The following is a 24,223-nucleotide window of genomic DNA, read 5'->3' on the forward strand; positions in this document are numbered from 1 at the left end:
TGGTCCTCCATGCCTCCCTCCTCTGAGCCCTGACCCCTTCCTTCCCTGCACATTCTGCAGGGAACACGAGGCTCTGGCTGAGACCCAAAGCCCTACTTAGCTCCAACCTGACCCCCAGGAATCTCCCCAGAGCACAGAGCCTCCTGGAACTCTTCTTGAGGCTGGGGGAGGGGAGTTGCCCTGTGACCCAGACACCTGTGGTTTATATAAGCTGTTCCGGCCCTAAGGATCCAGGCTCTTCTTACCAGATAAAAGAGTAGGTTGAGTTGGCGGTAGAGGAGGGGCTGGGACCAGTGCCACAAGGGGAGAACTGCAAACTAGGGCAGCAACCTACAGGGCAAAAACTGATGGAGCCAGGTGGGGGGTGGGGACCACCCTTGGCCCCGGGAGACCCAGGCGGAGCCCCGAGTGGCAGACAGGGCCTGGAATCTGCATTTTGCCTTTGGGAGTCCCTGGGCCTGTCTGCTGGGTCTCATCAGTAAGGGGAGTGGCCCGTCATTTCCTGGGCGCCAGGGCTGGTTTGTGAGAGGGGGCAGGTGGAAAGCCCCACCCTCTTGGTTCTCTGTAGTGGGTTTCCTTTGATGAGAGGCTGGGACACTGTGGGTGCCCAAGTGCGGAGGCCCTACTCCTCACCCACCTCCAGCCTGAGGATGCCTGGGGTGGAGGCAGGGAAAGCAGGCCTTCCTCTTGGTTGCCCTATTTGGGCATTTTTAAAGGACTTTTTTTCTGAGTATCTCCTGTGCAGCCCCCGACTTCCAGGAAAATGGGGGAGAGGCAAGCAGCAGTAATCGCTGGCACCCCCTTACGTGATCTCCAAGCTTTTAAGGCTCTGGCCTCAGGGGAGACCAGTGACAGGCCTGGGTCCCATGTGCTGAGGCTGGAATTGGGCTCCTGAGGATGCCTCATAGCGGCCTCCAGAGAAAAGGGGAGGGTGACGATGGTGCCACATTTACTGCTGGGGTCCCCCCATGAGGGCCGTGGGCAGGGGCCTGGGCCTGCAGATCTGGGCAGGGGGCTGTGAGATGGCCCCCTGGGACCCCTCGCTTTTCTAACCCGGGAGGTGAGAGATTAGGAGAAACGAGGAGAAAGGGCTTGGCAGTAGGGGAACCTACAGATGTGGGGACGCCCCAGGCCTCCTGTGAGGTGTAACCGGACTCCTGTGAGTTCCGGACACAGGGCATCTGTGGTCCTAACCCCAGCCCGTTCCTCCACCTCCCAGGGCCCAGCTCCTTTACTTAAGGCCCCACACCTGGGCCTCAGGTCGGGCCCGGGGCCATGGCCTTCACAGACCTGCTGGACGCCCTGGGTGGCGTGGGTCGCTTCCAGCTCGTCTCCACGGCCCTGCTGCTGCTTCCCTGCAGCCTGCTGGCCTGCCACAACTTCCTGCAGAATTTCACGGCCGCCGTGCCCCCCCACCACTGCCAGAGCCCCGCCAACCACAGCGCGGCCTCCGTCTACAGCTCGGGGGCCTGGCTGAGAGCCACTGTACCCCTGGACCCACTCGGGCTCCCTGAGCCATGCCGGCGCTTCACACGGCCTCAGTGGGCCCTCCTGAGCCCCAACGCCTCTGTCCACGGGGCAGCCATGGAGGGCTGCAAGGACGGCTGGGTCTACGACCGCAGTGTCTTCCTGTCCACCATCGTGACGGAGGTCAGGTGGGGCCAGGGGCTGCGGGGTTGGTAGGGGCTGTACCCCAGGCCGAGGCTGGAGCATCCTTCCCTCCCCCACAGTGGGACCTGGTGTGTGAGGCCCGCACCCTCCGCGACCTGGCTCAGTCCGTCTACATGGCCGGGGTGCTGGCAGGCGCCGCTGTGTTTGGCAGTATTGCAGATAGGTGAGCCTTTGGGGGCGAGGGTCTCCCCAGTCTCTTCATTAACTTTTCTTTATTAAAGTTTATTTTAAACTAAATTTTAAAATAATATGTATTTTAATGTATTTAAAATATATATTTTAAAGTAGATGTATGTATTATATGTTGTATTATATAATTTATTATAATACATATAATACATTCACATGGTTCAAAATTCCAGAAGGTACAAGTGGGTATGCAGGCCAGCGTTCCCCCCTCTGCCCTGCACTCCAGTAATTCCTCTAGGGCAGCCTGGTTTCTGTGTATCTCACAGAGATGTTTTATGGTTTTATACAATCCAAGGCTGGGCGAGCTGCAGTCCGGGGAGTCGCTAAGTGTCGGGCACGACTGGGCCACTGAACAACAACAGTGCGAGAAAGCACGCACACGTGCTCCGTCCCCCTTTCTCATACAAACGCTGGCGCAGCCCACACATGGTTCTCTATCAAGATTTTACTTCATTCGTGGCCTCTGCGCATTGCTTCAGACAGCTATCCCATCCTGCCTACATCCAGGCTGCACCCCACTGTGTGGGTGAGCCACTGCTGACCATAAGGGCCCCTGAGGGTACAGAGACGCCCCGAAGCACAGTGCACACCGCGGCCCTGATGGAGCTGGCATCCTTCCCTCCTCCGTCCTCTTTCCCTTCCCTCCCTGCTTCGCCTCCCCTTCTCTCTCCCTCCCCCCTCCTCTCCCGCCCCACGGCCCATCCTCTCAATCTTCAGGCTCTTGGGTCTCCGGGACTGCAGACCCACACCCTGGACTGTGCTGTGTGGCTCAGCCGCCTCGTGGGTGGCCCTGTCGTAGCCCCTGTCACCGTGTGTCATCATACGTTGGGTCTTTCTCTGTATGAGCCTATATCTTACGCATAGTGTCTTCTTTGCCCCCAGCTCAGACCTACCCCTTAGAGGTCATCAATGGACATCTGTGCAACAGAATCAATGAATGAGTGATGAAATGAATGAGTGTAACGTGCGGTGTGTGAGCAAGAGGTGCTGCCCACCTGGCCAAGCTGGGGCTCCAGCCCCGGACCCTCACTTACAAATGAAGCAATGCCAAGGCCCTGCTTCCCTGGCCTTGGACTCCTTTATGCTATAACAAGCCCCACCTCACCCTGGCCCCCGCAAAATGACCAATCCAAATGAAGACCAGCCCCTGGGGTCCGGCTCCCATCAGCCTGGGCCCCCTCAAGGGCTCACACCCCCATGAGTTCTGCTTCGATGGCTACCCCCTGCCAGGAAGTCACTCAGGGGACCCTCTCATAACCCTCTGCACCAGCTTCTGGGCCTCTGCAGAATCTCTGGCTTCCCTCAAATCCTGGGAGAGTGGGGGCTTGGTCGGGAGCTAGAATTCTCCTTGAGTGAAAGAACAAAGGCGGGAAGGTGTCTTCATTCCCGCTCTCCTTCCACACCGTGTTCTCCCTCCCTGGCCTCTGCTGGGGCCTGGGCCCCAGCGAGTGTGCTTCTCTTAGGATGAGTGGCTTTCAAATTGGGGGGTAGGGGGTGGGGGTAAGTAGCTTCCTGTCATCCTCCCTCCACGACAGCCATGGGGGAAGCTGCTGCCACCTCAGAACCCTAACCCTGCGCCCATGGCCGGGCTCAGGCTGGGCCGCAAGGCCCCCCTGGTCTGGTCATACCTGCAGTTGGCAGTTTCGGGGGCGGCCACGGCGTACTTCAGCTCCTTTGGCACTTACTGCTTCTGCCGGTTCCTGACGGGCATGACCTTCTCCGGCATCATCCTAAACTCGCTCTCTCTGGGTGAGTCCAGCCATGGAGGGGACTGGAGGGGAGGGGGCTGGCAGGGGCAGGAGGGCAGTGGCAGCCCCACGGGTGGGCATCTTTCCCATCTCCTTGTGGTGGGATTCTCATCCGGTGACCTCAACTCACAGCCTCCCACCAGGGTTCTCAGGAGACCTGGGTTCTCAGCGGTGGCCTGCCAGCAGCGAGCCGGGGACCCTGGGTTGCGATTTGCCTGTCTGTGAGCTGAGAGGGCTGGGTTCCCTTCTTGTGTGAGTTAATCAGCAATAACCACTTACTAAGGACCTACTGTGTGCCAGGCTCCTGTGGGGCTTAGTGTGGGGACATGGAAACGAGGTGAGACACAGGGGTCCCCGGGGTGGGTGGCAGGAATCCCGAAGGTATGTGGATCCAAAAGAGGCGAGGCTTCCCCTTGGGGCCACTGGCGGCCTGGCCTACTGGGTGCCAGGTGGGAATGTCCCCACACCACAGTGACAGGGTCAGTTGTCACTCCAGGCTGGTTTCAGTGGCTGTGGCAGAGAGCCGTGTGGGCAGAGGAAGCCCACCCTGGATGCAGGCCCGCCCCCTGCCTCTAATTACTTGGTTTGTTGGGGTCTTTAATCCCAGGGTAGTGGGGAATCTTGGGGCCGGAGAACTAGGATGCTCCAGGTCACAACACACACCGCTGCACAATATATAATGTGTGTATTGCATACACAACAATGTGTACACCTCTACACACACACACACACTCCTAACCATAACACCCACACCCATATCCACATACTCCTACACACAGACACACACACAGGCTCCTAACCATTACACAGGCACCATGCACACTCCTAACCACAAGACATGCACCGTATACACACATCCCTACACACACTCACACACACACACACGACTAGGTGTGCGAGATGGCGAACAAGTAGATCCTGCTCTGTAGAGCCCGTGCTCTCCTGCAAGAAGACAGATAAACAACACAAATAAGCGAACTGCGTAGTGTGTTAGAAGGTGGTAAGTGCTACAGAGGAAAACTAAAGCCCAGAAAGGGGATGAGAGCGGCCAGGCGAGGGGGCCAGGCGGCGGCGGCCTGAGGCGGAGAGAGCCTGCAGCTTTATTGGCTCAGGGCAGGCCTCGCTGAGAAGGGGTCACTTTGACCAAAGCTTGAGGAAGGTGAGGGAAGGGGACCTGTGGCCACCGGGGGAGAACGGTCCAGACAAAGGCCCTGAGGGGAGAGTGTGTCTAGTGGACTCAAGAGCAAGGAGGGCCTCGTGGCTGGACAGAGCTGAGGTGGGTGACAAACGGGCTAGGGTGACAGCGGCAGACCCTTAGACCTGCTGGCCTTGAAGGACGTTGGCTTTGACTCTGAGTGAGGGGGCAGCCTCTGGAGGGTCCTGAGCTGAGGACAGGCCTGACTTGGTCCCACTTAGCATCAGCCAGGACTCCTCAGGCTGCATGCGGCTCGAGGACAGGAGCAGGAAGGCTGATCTGAGGCTCATCCGGTCTCCTGGCAAGAGGCAAGGCTGGAGTGAGCCGGGGTTAGCACAGGGGGAGGCAGGAAGGCGCAGTTAGGCTCTGAGGTTCTGCAGGGAGAAGCCACAGGGTTTGCCAATGGACTGGACACACGAGCTGGCTGCTGCCTGAAAGCAGCATCCTCTTCCGTTTATCCTGGTTGCTTTGTGAGATTGGGCCTGCTCTACGTCACCAGGCCCCCATGGATGGACATTTAAATCGTTTCCAAGTTTTGCTATTTGCAAGAAAATCATGTAATTAAAGGGGCTTCCCTGGTGGCTCAGATGATAAAGAATCTGCCTACAGTGCAAGAGACCTGGGTTCCTTCAATCCCTGGGTCAGGAAGATCCCCTGGAGAAGGGAATGGCAACCCACTCCAGTATTCTTGCCTGGAGAATTCCATGGACAGAGGAGCCTGGCAGGCTATATATAGTCCACGAGGTCACAAAGAGTTGGACACAACTGAGCAACTACCATAGACAAACACATGTGTAATTAAGAGTCATTATATTCCCTCTTCGACCAACTGTTCACAGCCTTTGCCCGTTTTTCCTTTTGGCTTGTTAGTTGTTTTCCTACGGATCTGTAAGAATTCTTCCCAGATTAGGGAAATTCACCCTTTGACTATTATTTGAAATGGTATTTTTTTCCCTATCTTTTTTGCTGAAGTTATGACTCTGCTTACAATGGGCAGTTTTTTTTTTTAAGCAGAGACTTCTTATTTTTATGAAGCTCTTTGTTGGTCTTCCCTTTTGTTGTTTCTGGATTTTGTGACATTCTTGGAAAAGCCTTTCCTGACTCTAAGATTGAAAAGACATCTAGCACGGTTTCTTCTAATATTGTTATGCTTTCATTGTTATATCTAGCTCCTTTTTAATATGTATTTATTTATTTTTGGCTGTGCTGGGTCTTTGTTGCTGCCCAGGGACTTTCTCTAGTTTTGGGCCTATGCTTGGCTCAGACGGTAAAGCATCTGTCTGCAATGCAGGAGACCCGGGTTTGATCCCTGGGTTGGGAAGATCCCCTGAAGAAGGAAATGGCAGCCCGCTCCAGTATTCTTGCCTGGAAAATCCCATGGATTGCAGAGCCCGGTAGGCTACCGCCCATGGGGTCGCAAAGAGTCGGACACAACTGAATGACTTCACTTTGCTAGTTGCAGTTTGCAGGCTTCTCACTGCAGCGGCTTCTCTTATTGCGGAGCAAAGGCTCTAGGCTCAGGCTTCAGTAGTTGTGGTGCACAGGCTTAGTTGCCCCATGGCATGTAGAATCTTTCTGGACCAGGAATCGAACCCGTGTCCCCTCCCTTGCAAGGTGGATTCCTAACCCTGGACCACCAGGGAAGCCCTATGTGAAGCTCTTGAGTCCACCTGGCATTTGTCTAAGGGTAAGGACTGAGGTTGGGACGTCGCTGCCGAGCTCAATGCCTCTCTGGAATGATTTCCAGTGGCCACAGAGTCATTCTTAAAGGAGTGGGGAGTCTTGAATTAAACACCCACGTGAGCAACGAGCCCCACTGAGCCTGGCGTGGTTTTCTCCGCAGTCGTGGAGTGGATGCCCACCCGGGGCCGGACCGTGGCAGGGATCTTGCTGGGGTACTCATTCACCTCCGGTCAGCTCATCCTGGCAGGCGTGGCGTACCTGATCCGCCCTTGGCGGTGGCTGCAGTTTGCGGTCTCTGTCCCCTTCCTCGTCTTTTTCCTTTACTCTTGGTACGTCCTGAGCAGAGAGAGCTGGGGCAGAGAGCACCTGCATAGCCGGGCCCTCACCTGTCCCTGGGGGAGCCTTGGGGTGGGCAGCGACTGGAATTTGGGGGACGTGGTGGGGACATGGGCTCACAAGGACCATGCATGGCTGTGGGCAGGTTCAGGCTAGGACCCCTTACATAACTGCGGGGCTCCAGAACACACCGAGAGCTTTGCCTTCATCAGCTCCTTTGCACCTCACAGCAACCCCAGGGAATTTTATAGGAGGATCGCTGAGGCAGCCCAGGTAGATCCATGACTTCTTCAAAGCCACATACGGGGAGAGACTGTGATTGACATATACACACTACTATATATAAGTTAGGGCTTCCAGGTGGCTCAGATGGTGAGGAATATGCTTGCAGTGCAGGAGACCCAGGTTCAATCCCTGAGTCGGGAAGAGTCCCTGGAGAAGGGAACGGCTACCCCCTCCAGTATTCATATCTAGAGAATTCTATAGACAGAGAAGCCTGGCAGGCTACAGTCCATGGGACTGCAAAGAGTCAGACACGACTGAGCAACACACTTTCACTCTTTTTTCATATATAAAGTAGATAACCAATAAGGACCTACTATATAGCGTAGAGAACTCTACTCAGTACTCTGTAATGACCTATATAGGAAGAGAATCTAGAAAAGAGGGGATTTAGGTATACGTGTGACTGTTTCACTTTGCTGTTATAGCAGAGAGTAGCACAACATTATAAATCAACTATACTCCAGCAAAAATTTTAAGGAAAAAAGAAAATTAACTACAACAAACAACCAAAGGAAAACAAACAAAAAAGCCGTTTACTGGGGTCAGAACCAGTTTCAAAACCAGATCTGTGGACACTGGAAGGCCCATGTCATCTCTAAATACACTGTAGAGATTCTCTGAAAGACGTGCTGCGAGAGAGGCCGCGTGTCCCCCAGTTTTCCCGATTCTGCTGACAGGAGGGTTTTTCCTTTTTTCTGGGGTCTGGAAGGTGAAAGAGGGTGTGCTCTGGTTTGAGGAATGGCATGAGTGCCACTCTGCTCATTCAGTGCCCCAGTGGCCATCACAGGCCATCACGGTGGCCATTTCAGTGCCACTCATTCTCCATCCTTCTCTTGGCCCCAGGTGGCTGCCAGAGTCGTCTCGATGGCTCCTCCTCCATGGCAAGACCCAGGCAGCTCTGAGGAACCTGCGGAAGGTGGCTGCGATGAACGGGAGAAAGGAGGAAGGGGAAAGGCTGACCAAGGAGGTAGGCAGGTCTGGTGCAAGTTCGGGGAGCGCCAGTTTTCAGTCTTGCTGGCAGCCTCAAGATGTGCTAGGATTTGGTGACTTGCCGGGACTCACCATCCAGGTGAACAGGCTGAGAATAAATAGAGTGGGAAGAGCTCCAGTGAGACGAAGATGTTTAACCACAGAATGGCTCTGTGATCTGGGGTAAATCATTTCACTGCTTTGATGGGGAAATAACCCATTCACATTTAGCCAAAAATTCAATAAAATAAAATAAAAATCCTAAAATGAAATTATCAAATAATCAATAATAAAAGTACCATTTACCATGCATACCATTTATGGTAAGATAGCTACCACTTATTATAAATAAACACATTTATCTAGCCAGTTGCTTGATACCGTGCTAAGGGTTTTCCATACACAATCTCATTTAATGCCTCACTTTTTTTTGTTGGCTGCTCTGCGCAGCTTGCAGGATCTCAGTTCCCCAACCAGAGATTGAACTGGGGCCATGGCAGTGAAAGTGCCAAGTCCTAATCACCGAACCATTAGGGGATTTCCTAATGCCTCACTTTTAAAGATGAGGAATCTGATGTTTGGATTACCAAGTCACCCAACCCTTTGGATCCAGAGGGAACAGACAGGGAAATAATAACTTAGGCAATCTGCTTAAGAAAACACAATAGGAGGTGGCAGAACCCCTGGGAACCTGCCTTCTTAACCACTGGCTGAGACCGTCTCAGAGTTGATGCCAAGAGTGGGGCCTGAGGGTGCCCCTGGTTATTTCAGCCTAATGAGTGGGCAGCCCAGGTGCCCTGGGACTCAGGTTGGAGCCTCTGCTTCACCTTAGAGTCCTGGAACCAGTCTGGGGAGGGGACAAGGGTTAACCATCCTGCCAGGGCTCGCAACCTTGGCCCTCCCCTGGGAATAGGATCACAGATCCTGCCTTCCTCTGATCAGACTTTCCTCGCCCAGGTGGTGAGCTCCTACATCCAGAGTGAGTTTGCAACTGGTCGCCCCTCCAACTCAGTCTTGGACCTCTTCCGAACCCCAGCCATCCGTAAAGTCACGTGCTGTCTCATGGTGGTCTGGTAGGTATTGGGCTCCTGTCCAGGACTTTGACCCAAGCCCAGGACACGCCAGTGTCCCCAATGACAAACTCTCAAACACTTAATGCAATGCACAGAAGGGCCTTGTGAAGTCAGTCCTGTTCCCCATGCTATTTCCCAGGTCTTCTGAGCATCCAGGATCCTCTGGGCCCTTGCTGGTTGCTAAGACCTAAGGTCGTGCATAAGATACCCCTGCTGACCTAGGGAACCCACATCTGGACATGGGTCTCACCCAGCTGGGGGCACCGACTGAAATCAGCCAGGCAACTTGAATGAAATACCCCTGGTTGCATCCTAATATGCCTCCAGGGGATTCTGGGAAGTTCCCCACTCCGGAAAAACACTTGTGTCCCTGTGCCCTGCAAATGTGGGGTTGTCCCCCACACTGAGCATCCAGAGGGCTTCTGCCCCAAAAGTGTTGCCTGTGAGGCCGTTCTGGGCCTGGGCAGCCAGACGGCTCCTCAGGACCCAGGTTCTAGGAAGACTTTCAGCTGGGGCGCTCACGTCGTCACAGGCCACTCCTTACATTCCCCACTTTCTAATCCCCGGTTGAGCAAACGTGTTATTGAGCAAAGGATATGAATGGAAACCAGTTAATTTTTGACTGGGTGTCCCTCAACCCTCTCAGCAATCACTTTGGTTTTCATATGCTGTATTAGTTTCATGTTGCTACATAACAAATGACCTTAACAGCTGAAAATAATACCATTTTTTTATTAATTGAGTTTCTTTAATGAAATATTAATGATACAGAAGTACATTTGCAGTCTTAAGAAATACCCAGGTTCAATAAACTAACATTGTCTTTTAAGCAACAATTTCCCCCTTTTAAAATTTTATTTATTTTTTTAATTGAAGGATAATTACTTTACAGAATTTTGTTGTTTTCTGTCAAACATCAACATGAATCAGCCATAGGTATACATATGTCCTGTCCCTCTTGAACCGCCCTTAAAACAATACCATTTTTTAAGAGTTTATTTGTTGAAGAATAGTTGGTTTACAGTGATTTATAATGGTGTGTTAGTTTCTACTGTACAGCAAAGCGACTGTTATATTACATATATATATACATTCTTTTTCATGTTCTTTTCCGTTATGGTTTATCACAAGATACTGGATATAGTTCCCTGTGCCATTCTGTAGGACCTTGCTCTTTATCCATCCTGTATGTAACAGTTTGGATCTGCTAATCTCAAACTCCCAATCCAACCTCTCCCTCTTCTCTTCCCCCATGGCAACCACAAGTCTGCTCCCTACATCTGTGAGTCTGTTTCTATTTCATAGATAAGCTCCTTTGTGTCATATTTTAGATTCCACAAAATACCCATTTATGTGCTTATAGTTGCATAGGTCAGAAGTCCAGGCATAATATGGTTGAATTCTCTCTTCAGGATTTTCTTACAAGGCTGAAATGAAGATGGTGGTCAGGCTGCATGGGAAGAATTCACTTTCAGATTCATTCAAATTGTTGGCTGCGTTCTTTGCTGTTGTGGGACTGACATGTTCTTTGTTGTTGTGGGACTGACATGTTCATTTCTCCACTAGTTGTTAGCCAAGGGCCACTCTCTCAGGTCATTGAGGCCATTTATATTCTTGCCATATGGCCACCTCCATCTCAAAGGAGGGTTTTCATCACAGCAAATCCTTCTCACATTTCGAGTCTCTGACTTCCCCACCTTTGACCTCTATATCCAGAATTAAAGGATTTCTGGAGAAGGCAATGGCACCCCACTCCAGTACTCTCACCTGGAGAATCCCTTGGACAGAGGAGCCTGGTGGGCTGCAGTCCATGGGGTCGCTGGAGTCGGACACGACTGAGCGACTTCACTTTCACTTTTCACTTTCCTGCATTGGAGAAGGAAATGGCAACCCACTCCAGCGTTCTTGCCTGGAGAATCCCAGGATGGGGGAGCCTGGTGGGCTGCCGTCTATGGGGTCGCAGAGAGTCGGACACGACTGAAGCGACTTAGCAGCAGCAGCAGCATGACTAGGTCAGGTTCACCCAGAAAAATCCATCATTTTTCTCTCTCATTTTTTAAATTGAAGCACATAACTGATTTACAATGTTGTGTTAGTTTCAGGTGTACAGCAAAGTGATGTAGTTATACATTATCTTTTTTTTCCAGATTCTTTTCCCTTACAGTTTTTACAAAATATTGAGTATTGGATCTGCTATCTGTGCTGTATAGTAGGTCTTTGTTGGTTATCTATTTTGTCTATGGTAGGTATATAGTTAGTTCAGTCGCTCATTCGTGTCTGACTCTTTACGACCCCATGAATCGCAGCACTTCAGGCCTCACTGTCCATCACCAACTCCCGGAGTTCTCTCAGACTCGATATGTTAATCTCAAATTCCTCCACTTTCCCCTATAAAAACTGTGAGTTTCTTTTCTATGTCTGTGGGTCTTTCTGTTCCATATATAAACTCATTTGTATCATTAGATTCCACATATAAGTATATCATATGATATTTATCTTCCTCTGTCTTACTTCACTTGATGGGATAAACTCTAGGTCCTTCCATGTTCCTGCAAATGGCATTATTGAATTCTTTTTTGTGGCTGAGTAATATTCCACTGTATAAATATACCACACCTTCTTTATTTTATTTTAAAAAATTTATTTATTCATTCTATTTTTAATTTTTTTTGGCTGCACTGAGTCTTCATTGCTGCAGTGGCTTTCTCCAGTTTCAGAGAGCTGGGGCTACCCTCTAGTTGCGGCGCACGGCTTCTCTCTGCTGTGGCTTCTCTTGTTGTGGAGCACGGGCTCTAGGGCACGCGGGCTTTATATGTGGCACTCAGGCTCAGTTGCTCCACAGCATGTGGAATCTTCCTGGACCAGGGATCGAACCCATGACCCCTGCATTGGCAGGTGGATTCTTAACCCCTGCACCACCAGGGAAGTCCTACCACTTCTTTGTCCATTTAGCTGTCCATGGACATATAGGTTGCTTCCATGTCTTGGCTATTGTCAACAGTGCCCACAAGAATGACTGTCACCTTTTCCTGAAGTCTGTTCTCCTTTTCTCCATCTTCACTGACTCACACGGCTGGGGATAACCGGGAGGGATGGCAGGAGTTTCTCAGTAAGAGGTTTGGGGGCTGATGCTGGGCCCTGGTAGGAGAGAGCCCACTGCCACTTTCTGGTTTTCCACTTCCCGTCTCTCTACACTCCTGGGTCTGTGCCAGCCTGTCCTACAGAGAAACAAGACCCATGCAGGTGGGTCATGCGGGCCTACCTCAAGCCCCTTCCTCAGGGATATTTTATTTTGTTTCACATCCAGAAAGAGTCATAAAACACACATAACATAAACTTTAGCATCTTAACCATTTTGGGGGGCCATGTCACGTGGCAAATGGGATCTTAGTTTCCAAGGATCAAATCTGTGCCCCCTGCAGTGGAAGTGTGGAATCTATACCACTGGACACCAGGGAAGTCACAGCTTCCTAACCATTTGTAACTGTGTGGTTCAGCCGTGTTGCGTACCTATCACATTGTTGTACCACCATCAGCAGAACTCTTTTCATCTTTTGACACTGAAACTCTGTACTTATTAAACAATATCTCCTCCATTCCTGCTCCCCCCCCAACCTCTGGCAACCAGCATTCTACCCTCCATGTCTATAAACTTGACCACTCTAGGGGCCTCCCATAAATGGAATCATACGATACTTATCTTTTTGTGGGTGGTTTATCTCACTTAGTATAATGTCCTCAAGGTCCATCTGTGCTGTAGCATGGTCAGGATTTCTGCCTTTTTCAGGCTGAGTCATTGCATGTGTAGACCACTTGCTGTTGATGGACACCTGGCTTGCTTTCACCTTTTGGCTACTGTGAATGACATTGCTATAAACATGGATGTACAAGTAACTCTTTGAGACACTGTCTCAGGGACCTTGTAAGTTTCTGTGGAGACCCCAAGTGTTGGAACTCCAGGCCAGTGTAGTCAGTTTGGCTGTGAACCCCGAGATCTTAGCTCCCCAGCCAGGGATTGAGTCCTAATCACTGGACCACCAGGGATGTCCCCTCCAATTCCTTTTTATTTTTTTAAGAATAACAAAAATATTTTACTAAAACATAGGATTTACAGAAGTTTCGAGACAAGCCATATTAAACAGTCACAAGCTTTTTCTTGAACCTCCCTCTAATTCTTGATGTCCTGTCCAGATCAGATCAGCCGCTGAAACCTGGAGACGGAGGGGCTGGAATGGTGCTGGCTGGACTCAGGGTGGCTGGGAAGGGATGTGGATGCAGGGGCGTGGGCTCCAAGGCCAAAATCAGAGGCTTAGGGGATCAGGAGAGTGTCCTGCCAAGCCGGGGCATTTTCGCTCCCCACTGATGTAGTCAGGTTCTGGGAATATTTTGGTGGTAGAGCCAGCAGAGGAGTCCTATGCCATTCACCCTTGGGTGCCCTTCTCAGATCCAGGACAGTGAGCTCTGGGCTGAAGCAGGGCCGTCTGCCCCCTCTGCCAGGTTCTCCAACTCCCTGGCTTACTACAGCCTGGCCATGGACCTGCAGAAGTTTGGGCTCAGCGTGTATCTGGTACAGGTCCTGTTTGGCGTCATAGACATCCCGGCCATGCTGGTGGCCACCACCACCATGATTTACGTGGGCCGCCGGGCCACAGTGGCCTCCTTCCTCATCCTGGCCGGGCTCATGGTGATCTCGAACATGTTTGTGCCGGAAGGTGAGCTGCCTGCTTCTGCCTTTGGGATTGAGGGTTTGAGGGGCAAACAGACACTGTGCGGGAACAAGGCTGAGGGATATTCTGGATCTGGAAAGAAAGTGACTACAGACTGACTACTGGAGTTTGTTTAATTTTATTTTTACTTTATTTTACTTTACAATACTGTATTGGTTTTGCTATACATTGACATGAATCCACCACGGATGTATACGAGCTCCCAATCCTGAATCCCCCTCCCACCTCCCACCTCATATTATCTCTCTGGATCATCCCCATGCATCAGCCCCAAGCATCCTGTATCCTGTATCGAACATAGACAGGCACTTCGTTTCTTACATAATAGTATACACATTTCAATGCCATTCTCCCAAATCATCCCACCCTCTCCCTCTCCCTCAGAGTCCAAAAGTCCGTTCTATACATCTGTGTCTCTTTTGCTGTCTCATATACCGGGTCATCATTACCATCTTTCTAAATTCCGTATATATGTGTCAGTATACTGTATTGGTGTTTTTCTTTCTGGCTTACTTCACTCTGTATAATCAGCTCGAGTTTCATCTCATTAGAACTGATTCAAATGTATTCTTTTTAATGGCTGAGTAATACTCCATTGAGTTTTTAATAAGCACTAGGACCTACTGATAGTATTGCAGTGGAGAATGTACAAAGGACGTGAGTCTTCGCCCTCAGAGGCTTTACTGTCTTGCCAGAGAGATTAGAACGATGGATAAGAACACCAGGGCTTCCCTGTGACTCAGATAGTAAAGAATCTGCCTGCAATGTACAAGACCTGGGTTTGATCCCTGGGTTGGGAAGATCCACTCCAGAGTGGAATAGCTATCCACTCCAGTGTTCTTGCCTGGAGAATTCCATGGAGAGAGAAGCTTGGTGGCTATAGTCCATGGAGTCACAACGAGTTGGACACAACTGAGCAACTGACACTATCACTTTTCACTTCACTAAGATGAGCTGGAGAGGCAGAGTGCAGGGTAGCATGTCCCCCTGGAGGCTGGCTAGGCACTTGAGGGTCTGAACTTCTACCAGCTGGATCTGAAACAGTAGTTTGCAAAGCTGGCTGCAATCATCACCAATCTGGAGACCTTTGAAAATTCCCAAAGCCCATGGGCTCCAGGCCAAGGCAACCAGTCTCAAAGAGAGGGACCCAAACCTCAGTATTTAGTCCAGTGATCACAGCAAGAAGCCAGGCTTACATATCAGAGACCCAAGCAAAGCCAAGGGCCCAGCTGTGAGCCCCACTTCTGCCACTACGGCCTTGGGCAGGTTGTTTGCTTTCTCTGTGCTTCAGTTCCTTCCCTGAAGAATAGATGTGTGCGTGCATTAGTCGCCCAGTCATGTCTGACTCTTTGCGATAACCGTGAACTATAGCCACCAGGCTCCTCTGTCCATGGGATTCTCTAGGCAAGAATACTGGAGTGGGTTGCCATCCCTAGTCCAGGGCATCCTCCATTCCAGGAACTGAACCCAGGTCTCCTGCATTGCAGGCAGATTCTTTAGTGTTTGAGCCGCGAGGGAATGGTAGAATAGATAGATTATTACTATTGAAATTTTGACTTATTTTCTTCCAATCTTTTTATCCTATTCATAGATTTTGTACTTGACATAATTGAGATAAATATATATATACTATAAATAGGATTATATATGTATATATTGTGTGGACTTCCCTGCTGGCTCAGACGGTAAAGTGTCTGTCTACAATGCAGGAGACCTGGGTTCGATCCCTGGGTTGGGAAGATCCCCTGGAAAAGGAAATGGCAATCCACTCCAGGACTATTGCCTGGAAAATCCCATGGACAGAGGAGCCTGGTAGGCTACAGCCCGTGGGGTCGCAAAGAGTTGGACACGACTGAGCGACTTCACTTCACTTCACTTCATGTATATATTGTACATAGTTATCTATATAAAACATATATCTCTTTTCACTATTTGTTGTAAAACAAATTTGCTTTTCCACATTAATGCAAATGTTTCATGACCCTAATTTTCTATACTATTTAGTATTTAACCTGATTGGTGTTTTTCAACTCTAGCTGCACATCAGACTCCCCTGGGGGGGTCTTTTAAAAATACCCAAACTTGAACCAGCCCCAAGAGGCTTTGATGTACTGGAGATGGAGCAGGGCCCAGGTGTGGGTGTTTTATAAAATCTCCTCTCCTGATTCCAGCATGCAGCGGGAGCTGCCCCCAAATCCAGAGGCCGTGTCATAATTTCTTTGACCATCACCCTGATGTTGGGCTTGTCATTGGAATTTTGCTGTTTATAACCAGCTGCATGATGAATAATGATGGTAACAGCAAACTTTCAATGACACTGAGCACTTTTTCCTCATTTTACAAATGAGGACAGGGAGGCTCAGAGAGGTTGAGTCACAGTGGCCAGGTCACCCAGCTGAGTCAGAGCTGGGGTTGGAACCCAGGCCTAACTCTGCAGCTTGGCCTGCCTCCCCAGGACTGGTGAGAGATGGAATAAGGCAGGAAGGAGGCAGAGGGCAGAGAAGGGCGGTGTGCAGATTTCTGGGTCCCGGGAGGTAGAAAGCCCCCATCGTCCCTGCATGTTCTGCAACCTGAGCCTCTACCCCCGGGGCTCTGCCTCCTTTCTCTCTCTGCAGGCTCTGAGCCTCATCCACCCTCCTCCCCAGGAGTCCCTCCCCCTCCAGCCCCACCTTGCTGTGCCTCCCTGCTCCCCTTCTGGGCTCTGGGCGCCCCCTGCAACTCTGTCCCCCTGTCCCCCAGATATGCAGAGCCTGCGCACGGCCCAGGCGGCACTGGGCAAAGGCTGCCTGGCCAGCTCCTTCATCTGCGTGTACCTGTTCACGGGAGAGCTGTACCCTACGGAGATCAGGTAGGGGCCTGGGGGCATGTGAGGCGGTACGCAAGGGTACTGGCCCCAAACTGGGAGGACCTCACTCCAGGCTGGCGCCTGCTGGGCTTGCTGAAGCAGGACCCGCTCTCCATTCTGCTCTGCCCCCAACACCCAGGACCCGGCGCGCCCGGCCCTCCGGGCGTCCAGGCCACAGCGGCTAACCCGGCCCCACTGCTCCGACAGGCAGATGGGAATGGGCTTTGCCTCAGTCAACGCCCGGATTGGGGGCCTCGCGGCCCCGCTGCTCACCATGCTCGGGGAGTTCAGCGCCATCCTGCCACCCGTGGGCTTCGGGGCCCCCTCGATCCTGGCTGGGCTGGCCGTCTGCTTCCTGGCTGAGACACGCAATGTGCCCCTGGTGGAGACCATCGAGGCGATGGAGAGGAGGTGAGGGGCCTCTGGGTACAGTCGGGGTGGGCAGCGGAGACAAGTGCGAGTCCTCCACGTGCTGCTAACACGTGGTCTGGTGGCAACAACAGAGCCCAAGAGACCAGCATCCTGCCCGCCTCCATCTTTCCACAGTGAACGGTGAAACAGAAATAAGAATAACCTATAGACCAGGAAAAATAGGACGAGTTGAAGCAAAATGTGGCAGAGCAGTGGTGGATGTTTAGCCGGAGGAAGAGGTGCCCCAGTTTGAAGCGGAGACTGGCCCACGAGGTTGTCCGCCGGCTTTCCACTTTGGCTCTAAGCTTTCTGGCAGCAGAAAGGGAGACCCCTCATTGATGACTCTTTTCAGAGAGGACGAGGAACACCAGTTCCTCCGAGAAAGGGAGGTTTTTCTCAGCAGCTAGCACTGGAAGACGTGTCTCTAACGTGTCTTCTCAGGGAGATCACTGTGTGAGCTGACTGGGATGTCCTTGACAACGTTTCTAAAATAAGAGCCAGAGGGGACTTGTGTGGCTTCTTGAGGCATTTCTCACCAACAAGGGCTCTGTGATGAGCCTCAGTTTTAGGGTGCCAGGAGACCTCTCTGGGTCTAGCTTGATGCCACAGCTGAACCATCTGTGCCCAGAGGCCTGTGTGTGTGGACTGTGTTTGCATCCCTTAAAAATAACCCACCATGGAATTTTCAGGAGGTCCAGTGTTAGAACTCTGTGCTTCCACTGCAGGGGGCACAGGTTCAATCCCTGGTGGGGGAACTAAGATCCTGTAAGCCTTGCAGGATCCATAACCCAAACTGTAAACATCCCATTTCTACCCTGAGCTGTGGACAATGTCTGGATTCATATAGATCAAGGATATAGACCTTGACAAGTCCTGTCAATTCTACCTCCAAAATATATTTTGAATCTGTCCATCTCTCTCCACTTTCCTGGCCACCATCATCTTTTGTCTGAAAATCACAAAAAACTTCAGATCCTTCCCTGCCCCTCTCCTCTTTCCTCTCTACACAGGTGCTGGTGTGAAGGATTTATCCTATGAGTAGAATCACAGCATTCCTCTCCTCAGAACCCTTTCTCGGCTCTTTATTGCACTGAGGATAAAAATTGAAACCTTACAAAACTCTCGGGATCTGGTCTCTGCCCACCCTCCCATGGTCGACCCCTGCCCACCACCAGGGGTCCCTGCCTGGAATGCTCTTCCTTCTGCTCTTAGCCCCTACTCGTCCCACAGAACAGATGTAGGTCCAGGTATTCCAGGGGCTGGTAAGTATTTGTCAATAACCCAGTCTGGAACCTGTTCGCAGGTGCTCTGAGATGTTGCCTGAGGGCCCCAGGTACTTGGAAGAGAAACTGGGGAAGTGTCCTTCCCTAATAAGACAAAGAGAACCACTGTAATGGTCTGGACCGGGCATTTTTAAAATCAGATTTTGCTTGCCCTGGCTATAGAAAAATCTGAGTAATGCCAAATGCAATTCTGGTTTTAGGTAATATACTTTCCTTAGATCTTGCCAGGAACAATTAATTATGAAACTACAGTATGTTGTTACTGGCTATGAACCAACTGAATCTGGGGCACCACTCGCCCCAAATAATTTTTTTTATAGCAATTGACAACAAGCGGTTCTTTCTCACAACGATCTACTGTTTGGGTCTGATCTAGCAGGAGTCCCCTCCTCCCAGGGGTGAGGAAGAGCTTGTGATGGCCACAGTACGAGAAGTTCTCTTAAGCATGACAAAGTAGTCCTGTATTTTGTATTGCTTTTGTTGTTTATTTTTATAGTTGTATATATATATGTATACACACACGCTTGTGTGATTTGGAACAATCTCAAACAGAAGTGCTAGCTAGTGTTGGACAAAGAACTTTTTTTTTCCTGAACCATACAGAGAATGTTGTTGAAATCTCTTTCAAATATGTTCACGTGTAGTTTTTCCAAGGATGTTCTCCTGCATGAGCACAATACAGCCACCACACCCCGCAGAAAGTTAATGTTGCTATGTGACTACCATTTCACCCTCAGACCTCACTCACGTCCTCGCCAGCCACGTCCTACAGAGCGGGAGGGTCGGGTTCAGAATCACAAGTGGCGTTTAGCTGTCGCGTCTCTTTTGGGCTGGAGTAGGTCCTTTCCTCTCTGACTTCCGCTATTCCAGCAAATACACAGGATTTTACAACTGGAAGCACTCATAAGACTCCACAAAGCAACTTCTTTAAGGTTGTCGTAATTCAAAGGATACAATATGGCAGGAGGAAGAAAATATAGGCTAACATTGGGAAGGGCCAGGGCACCCAGCGCATCTGCTGGGGTCCTCAGAGCCCCCAGGATGCCATTCATTCCCGAATCACAAGCCATCAGGATGTGGGTCTCGAGCTCAGGGAGGCCAAGCACAAGCTTGCTGAGGGGTCTTTTCCATTCTGTTGGTCACAGCCCAAACCAGCCTGTGTAATCTGGTAAACCAGATGCAGACCACAAATCTATAATTTTCAATCAACAGTGTAGACAGGCTGGTAAGAGGCTGCCTCCAAGAGGAGATTTAGACTTGACCAGCATATTATAAATTATAGAAGTAGTACTGGGCTTCTTCAGTGACCAGTCCAGGGTTCTTCTTGACTGTTCTTGTCTAACCAAACATGAGATGGCAACATCTGGATTTGTTCTGGCTTGTTGGGGAAGGAGAGGCAAGAGACAGCCTTTCTGATGAGATAATCGAGTGGAGTTTCAGACATTTAGATAATAAGAATTCAGAACTTCTCAGCCCCTCTCATTTTTCTGCTTCGAATCTCATCAGATACTTATGAATGCCGGTCACAGGCCTAGGATGTTAAAGATTAAGGTGAAAAGAAAATGCCTGTTTCTAAAGTTGAAGTTGCTCATCCTCAAGATCCTTCATTAATCATGAGACCAAATACTGCTTCTGAGAGTATCTGAATGCCTGATGTGGTCCAGGGCTCAGCCCCAGTTGGGTCTATGCCCTAGTTTGTTGGAGTAACATAGCAAAAGAGCAGTTGACTAATCCTGTTTTGTTTTGTTTTGTTTTTTAAAAAAAAGCCCTTTTATGTAAGAATAGAACATTCACAAAAAAGGAAATGTCAGTAGGAAGTAAACAGAGGAAAAATAACCACCTCAGTCATGATCAGAGAAATGCAAATAAAACCATATGATGTCCTGTTTTAAATATTCACTAAGGAAACATTTTCAATGCAGGAGATGTACAGGTAGCAAGGAGGAAACTCCTGCCAGCTTTCTGGAAGATTCTTTGGCATTACTGACCATGAGTTGGAAAGTTTTTCACAAGCTTCTAGGCAGCAATGACATTTCCAAGACTCTGCTCTAAAAAAATTAGCTGAAATGTGAACAAAGTTTATTTACAAGGATATTCATCATCATGCTTAATGTATCAGAAAAAAATGTCAACTCTCCAAATATCCAGCAATTTAGATAACCTATGATACACTGTGCACTAGTTAAATGTTATGTTGAGGAGTTTTTAATGGCATGGGGAATGTTTACAATATGCTGTTAAACAGTGTGTTATGTCAAGAAATAGAGACTCAAAAGAGAAAAAAAAAATATTAAAATGGTGACAGTGGTTGTCTCAAAGTATAAGCAATATTTTATTTTTTTCCTGGCTGCTTTATATTTAGAATTTTTTTCTCCAAATTATCTGCATTGAGCAGGTTTTCTTTGTAATCAAAGAGATGAGTCACACAGTGAAAAAAATTGTAAGAATTCAATTAGGCCAGTTCCCATTTCCCAGGCCTAGAAGTGAGGGAAGGATCTGGGTGAAGCTGAAGCTCCCCTAAGCTTGTGAGGTGTCGTGAAAATCCGGAAGAGAGGTACCCTGGCCTGAGAAAGTGCCGAAGGTCCAACCAGTGACCTTCCATGGAGCTCTTCCCACTGGTGGGGGCATGGAGAGGTGAAGGGTGGAGAGAAAAGTTCAGCCTTTCAGCAGAGGTCTGGTTTCCACCAAGGCCAAGGGCCAGGTCTTGGTCAGCTAGGACCTCCTGCTGCCCTCCCACCCATAGTGAGCACCAGCTGCGTGGCTGACCCAAGCATGTTTTTAATGCTTACCTTGACAGCATGGAGTCCTAATCACTGTGTGTGTGTGTATGTATATACAATACTATATTTCAGATACTTATATATATATTTTATACTGTATTTCAGATACTTAAAAAAAGTATCAAAAGACCATTGATAATTCCCTGGGGTCCGCTGGTTAGGACGCCACACTTTCACTGCTGTGCTCTGCGTTCAATCCCTGGTCAGGGAACTAAGATTCTGCAAGCTGTGAGGCATGGCCGGAAAAAAAAAAAAAAAAAGGCTATGGATTACATGAAGAGGCTGCCTCTGGTCATCTTTGCTCATTTGATGAGTTTAAAAAATAACACAGAGCAAGCCTACCCGTTGCAGCAGTTGAATGTGGAGAATGTCTGCCTATGGGTTTTTAGGAATCATCTTTGAAAGGGAAGAGGAATCTATTAGATAAAACTGGGGACAACCACCTCTCACTCCCCACCACAGGCATTTAGCAAAGAAAACCAACAAGCTTCTGTCCCTCAGTGACCCTAAGGGACAGAAGTCAGGAAAATGAGGCTTAATGGGCAGAAAAGAGAGATGCAGAACAGTAAAATGAGAAGAAAAATGTTTCTCTGTGATTATGTTAGGACATGATCACACACACACGCACAGGCTTAAACCATTGAACTAAAAGATCAGAAATAGAATAGGTAAGGATTAAAAATTAAAAAAACACTGATGAAATGTTTTGAACGTGGAAAAATTTCCCAAAATGGAACCAGCTGAAACTGGACAGGAGAATCTGGCAAGCTATGTGAGTGATTAAGACAAGAAGATAAGAAAAACTAAGTAGAAAAACAGATAGTTCTTAGTCTGTGCAAGGGGAGGATGAAATAAACAGAAGGTCAGAACGCAACGATTTCAAAGACTCGAACAGGAACAGCGGAACCAGATATGGTCAGGTACAGGCAGCCCTGGGGGCAGCCCTCGGGCTACCAGGAGGCTATTGCCCTCATCCTCACCTGACTCCTCCCTCCCTGCTTCCTGAGCGACTCTACCTGGGCCAGGGCCCAGTCCCAGAGTCTCACTGGTGCCCCTGGTCCCCGGGCAAGCCCGGCCCAACAGCAGAAAGTGGGCTGAGCCTGGTGCCCTGTTCACCAGCTGTGTGAGCTGGAGTGTGTATCTGGCCTCAGGTCCTCATCCGAAGACTCTTTGACTTGGCATCCTTTGCAAGTCTGGCTGATACCAGCCAGGCCAGCCCCTGGTGGCTGTGGACCTCAGGAGAGAGCGAGGGAATGGAAGGGACGGTGGGAGGCACCCGCTGAGGTTCCTCACAGGGACGAGAGGACGGGTTGCCTTCTTTGGGGACTTTGGGACAGCGGAGATACACTTCCTGTATGTGGAGCAAATACACCCTTGACCACGACGCTCACCACCCCTGCCCCTCATCACCTCCTTTTTATGTCATTTGTCTTTTCATTTCAACAGAGTCAAAGAACGCCTGTCCAGGAAGGATGCAGAAGAGAAGGGTGAAGAAGTTTCTCTTCAGCAGCTGGGAGTCTCGCCCCTCAAGGAAACCATCTAAGCTGCCAACAGCCTGGCACTTGCTGGCAGCGCCCCAGCCAGTGTCCAGTATCCTCCAGTTTCTCCTGGCGCTGATGGGGGCAAGACTGGCTGAGGACCAGGGCGACTCTGCAGAGCTGTGAGAGAGAGCCGCCCTGACAGCAAGGCTGGGGCTGCTGGAGAACACCAGCCAGCAGCAGCCTGGCGGCTTTGTGAAGGTATAGAAAAGAGAAACTGTGCCCAGGGGCCAAAGAAGGCACCATCTTCCTTTCCAGTCTCTGACTCTGCCCCTTAAAAACCTCTCTGTTCCTCCTTGTCCCACGTGGAAATGCCGTGTCTTTGGAGGGTCAAGGTGAGATTTCTGCCCCCGGTTGTCCCTGGAGTAGCCCCTGCCTGCTGGGTTCCGGGAACTTCAGGACTCATTGTGCTCACTCATTTGGCATTAACTCTTTCCTGCCTTATATGATTAAAGCTCTTCCCCGGTGTGTGACTTGTATCTTCCCCTGGCAAATGTCTCCCCAGCAACGGGCCTCGGATATAGTACCGTCTCAACACACAATTGATGAGTAAATGATGCAGCCAGACTCGGGCAATGGATAGAGACCTCACCCATCACTGGCATTCCTAGCAACTCCACTTTGCAGAAATGGGATGTGGTTTGGTTTCCCAGGAGTCAGGCAGAAGATCAAGTCACTGGTATGACACAGCACCCCTCGGAGCTCGGATCCAATATTAAATATATTTTGAAAGATTAGAGACAAGTTGGAGAAGGCAATGTCAACCCACCCCAGTGTTCTAGCCTGGAGAATCACGTGGACAGAGGAGCCTGGCAGGCTGCAGTCCACAGGGTCAGAAAGAGTTGAACATGACTGAAGTGACTTAGCAGCAGAAAAAAGTACAACACAAATTCAAATGCTTTTCCTGATACATTGCATTATTTTTATTATCTTAGTAAAAAAAAAAAAAAAGAAGTAAATACTAAGACATTGTAATATTTTCGTGGGGTATTTCCATGGAGTATTGGAACAAATACAGAGGTATAGAGATAACCTGTTTCTCTCTCTTCTTTTAAATGATTTTTGCCACTTTTTTTTTAAGTTATAGCAAACTACAGGTGGCATTCTGGGGGGGCTCCGAAGAGCTCTGGTCCTTTATGTCTCAGCACGGAAAGAATTCAGTGAGAGGCAAAGTGATAGATAAGAAATGATTTGTTAGAACAGGATGATTTTGAGGCTTGCAAGCAGGCGGGGGAGAGGGTGCTGCCCTGAGAACTTAGCGAGCTACAGTTTTATAATCAAAAGAAGAGTGGGGAAGGGGACAAGACCTTTGTCTTTCTTGTGTAGACGTCATGCTTCCAACATCAGCTCCTCCTCCAGGTTGAGCAGGAGAGTTTTTTGTTGTTTCTACATGGTCCAGTCAGGACTGTAGAAATTGTTTCAGGTCCTTGTAACAGTGAGTACTTCTCTGTAAATTATCATTTTTATGTATACAGAGAGCATGTCCTAGG

The 24,223-nt window shown here is 49.7% G+C and overlaps 1 protein-coding gene across 1 annotated transcript; it reads left to right on the plus strand.

Moving 5' to 3' along the window:
- The first annotated feature begins 1,275 nt into the window (after nt 1–1,275).
- Nucleotides 1,276–23,190, plus strand: LOC120874657 (solute carrier family 22 member 20-like). Its single transcript, XM_040256242.1, has 10 exons — nt 1,276–1,650; nt 1,731–1,834; nt 3,455–3,609; nt 6,647–6,815; nt 7,951–8,074; nt 9,034–9,149; nt 13,647–13,861; nt 16,616–16,724; nt 16,929–17,132; nt 22,642–23,190. The coding sequence occupies exons 1-10, from the start codon at nt 1,276–1,278 to the stop codon at nt 22,736–22,738; spliced, it is 1,668 nt and encodes a 555-aa protein (XP_040112176.1). The 3' UTR covers nt 22,739–23,190.
- Nucleotides 23,191–24,223: the final 1,033 nt, after the last annotated feature.

This window comes from Oryx dammah, unplaced genomic scaffold (assembly GCF_014754425.2).
Source record: "Oryx dammah isolate SB20612 unplaced genomic scaffold, SCBI_Odam_1.1 HiC_scaffold_15, whole genome shotgun sequence".
In the NCBI taxonomy this organism is placed as follows: domain Eukaryota; kingdom Metazoa; phylum Chordata; class Mammalia; order Artiodactyla; family Bovidae; genus Oryx; species Oryx dammah.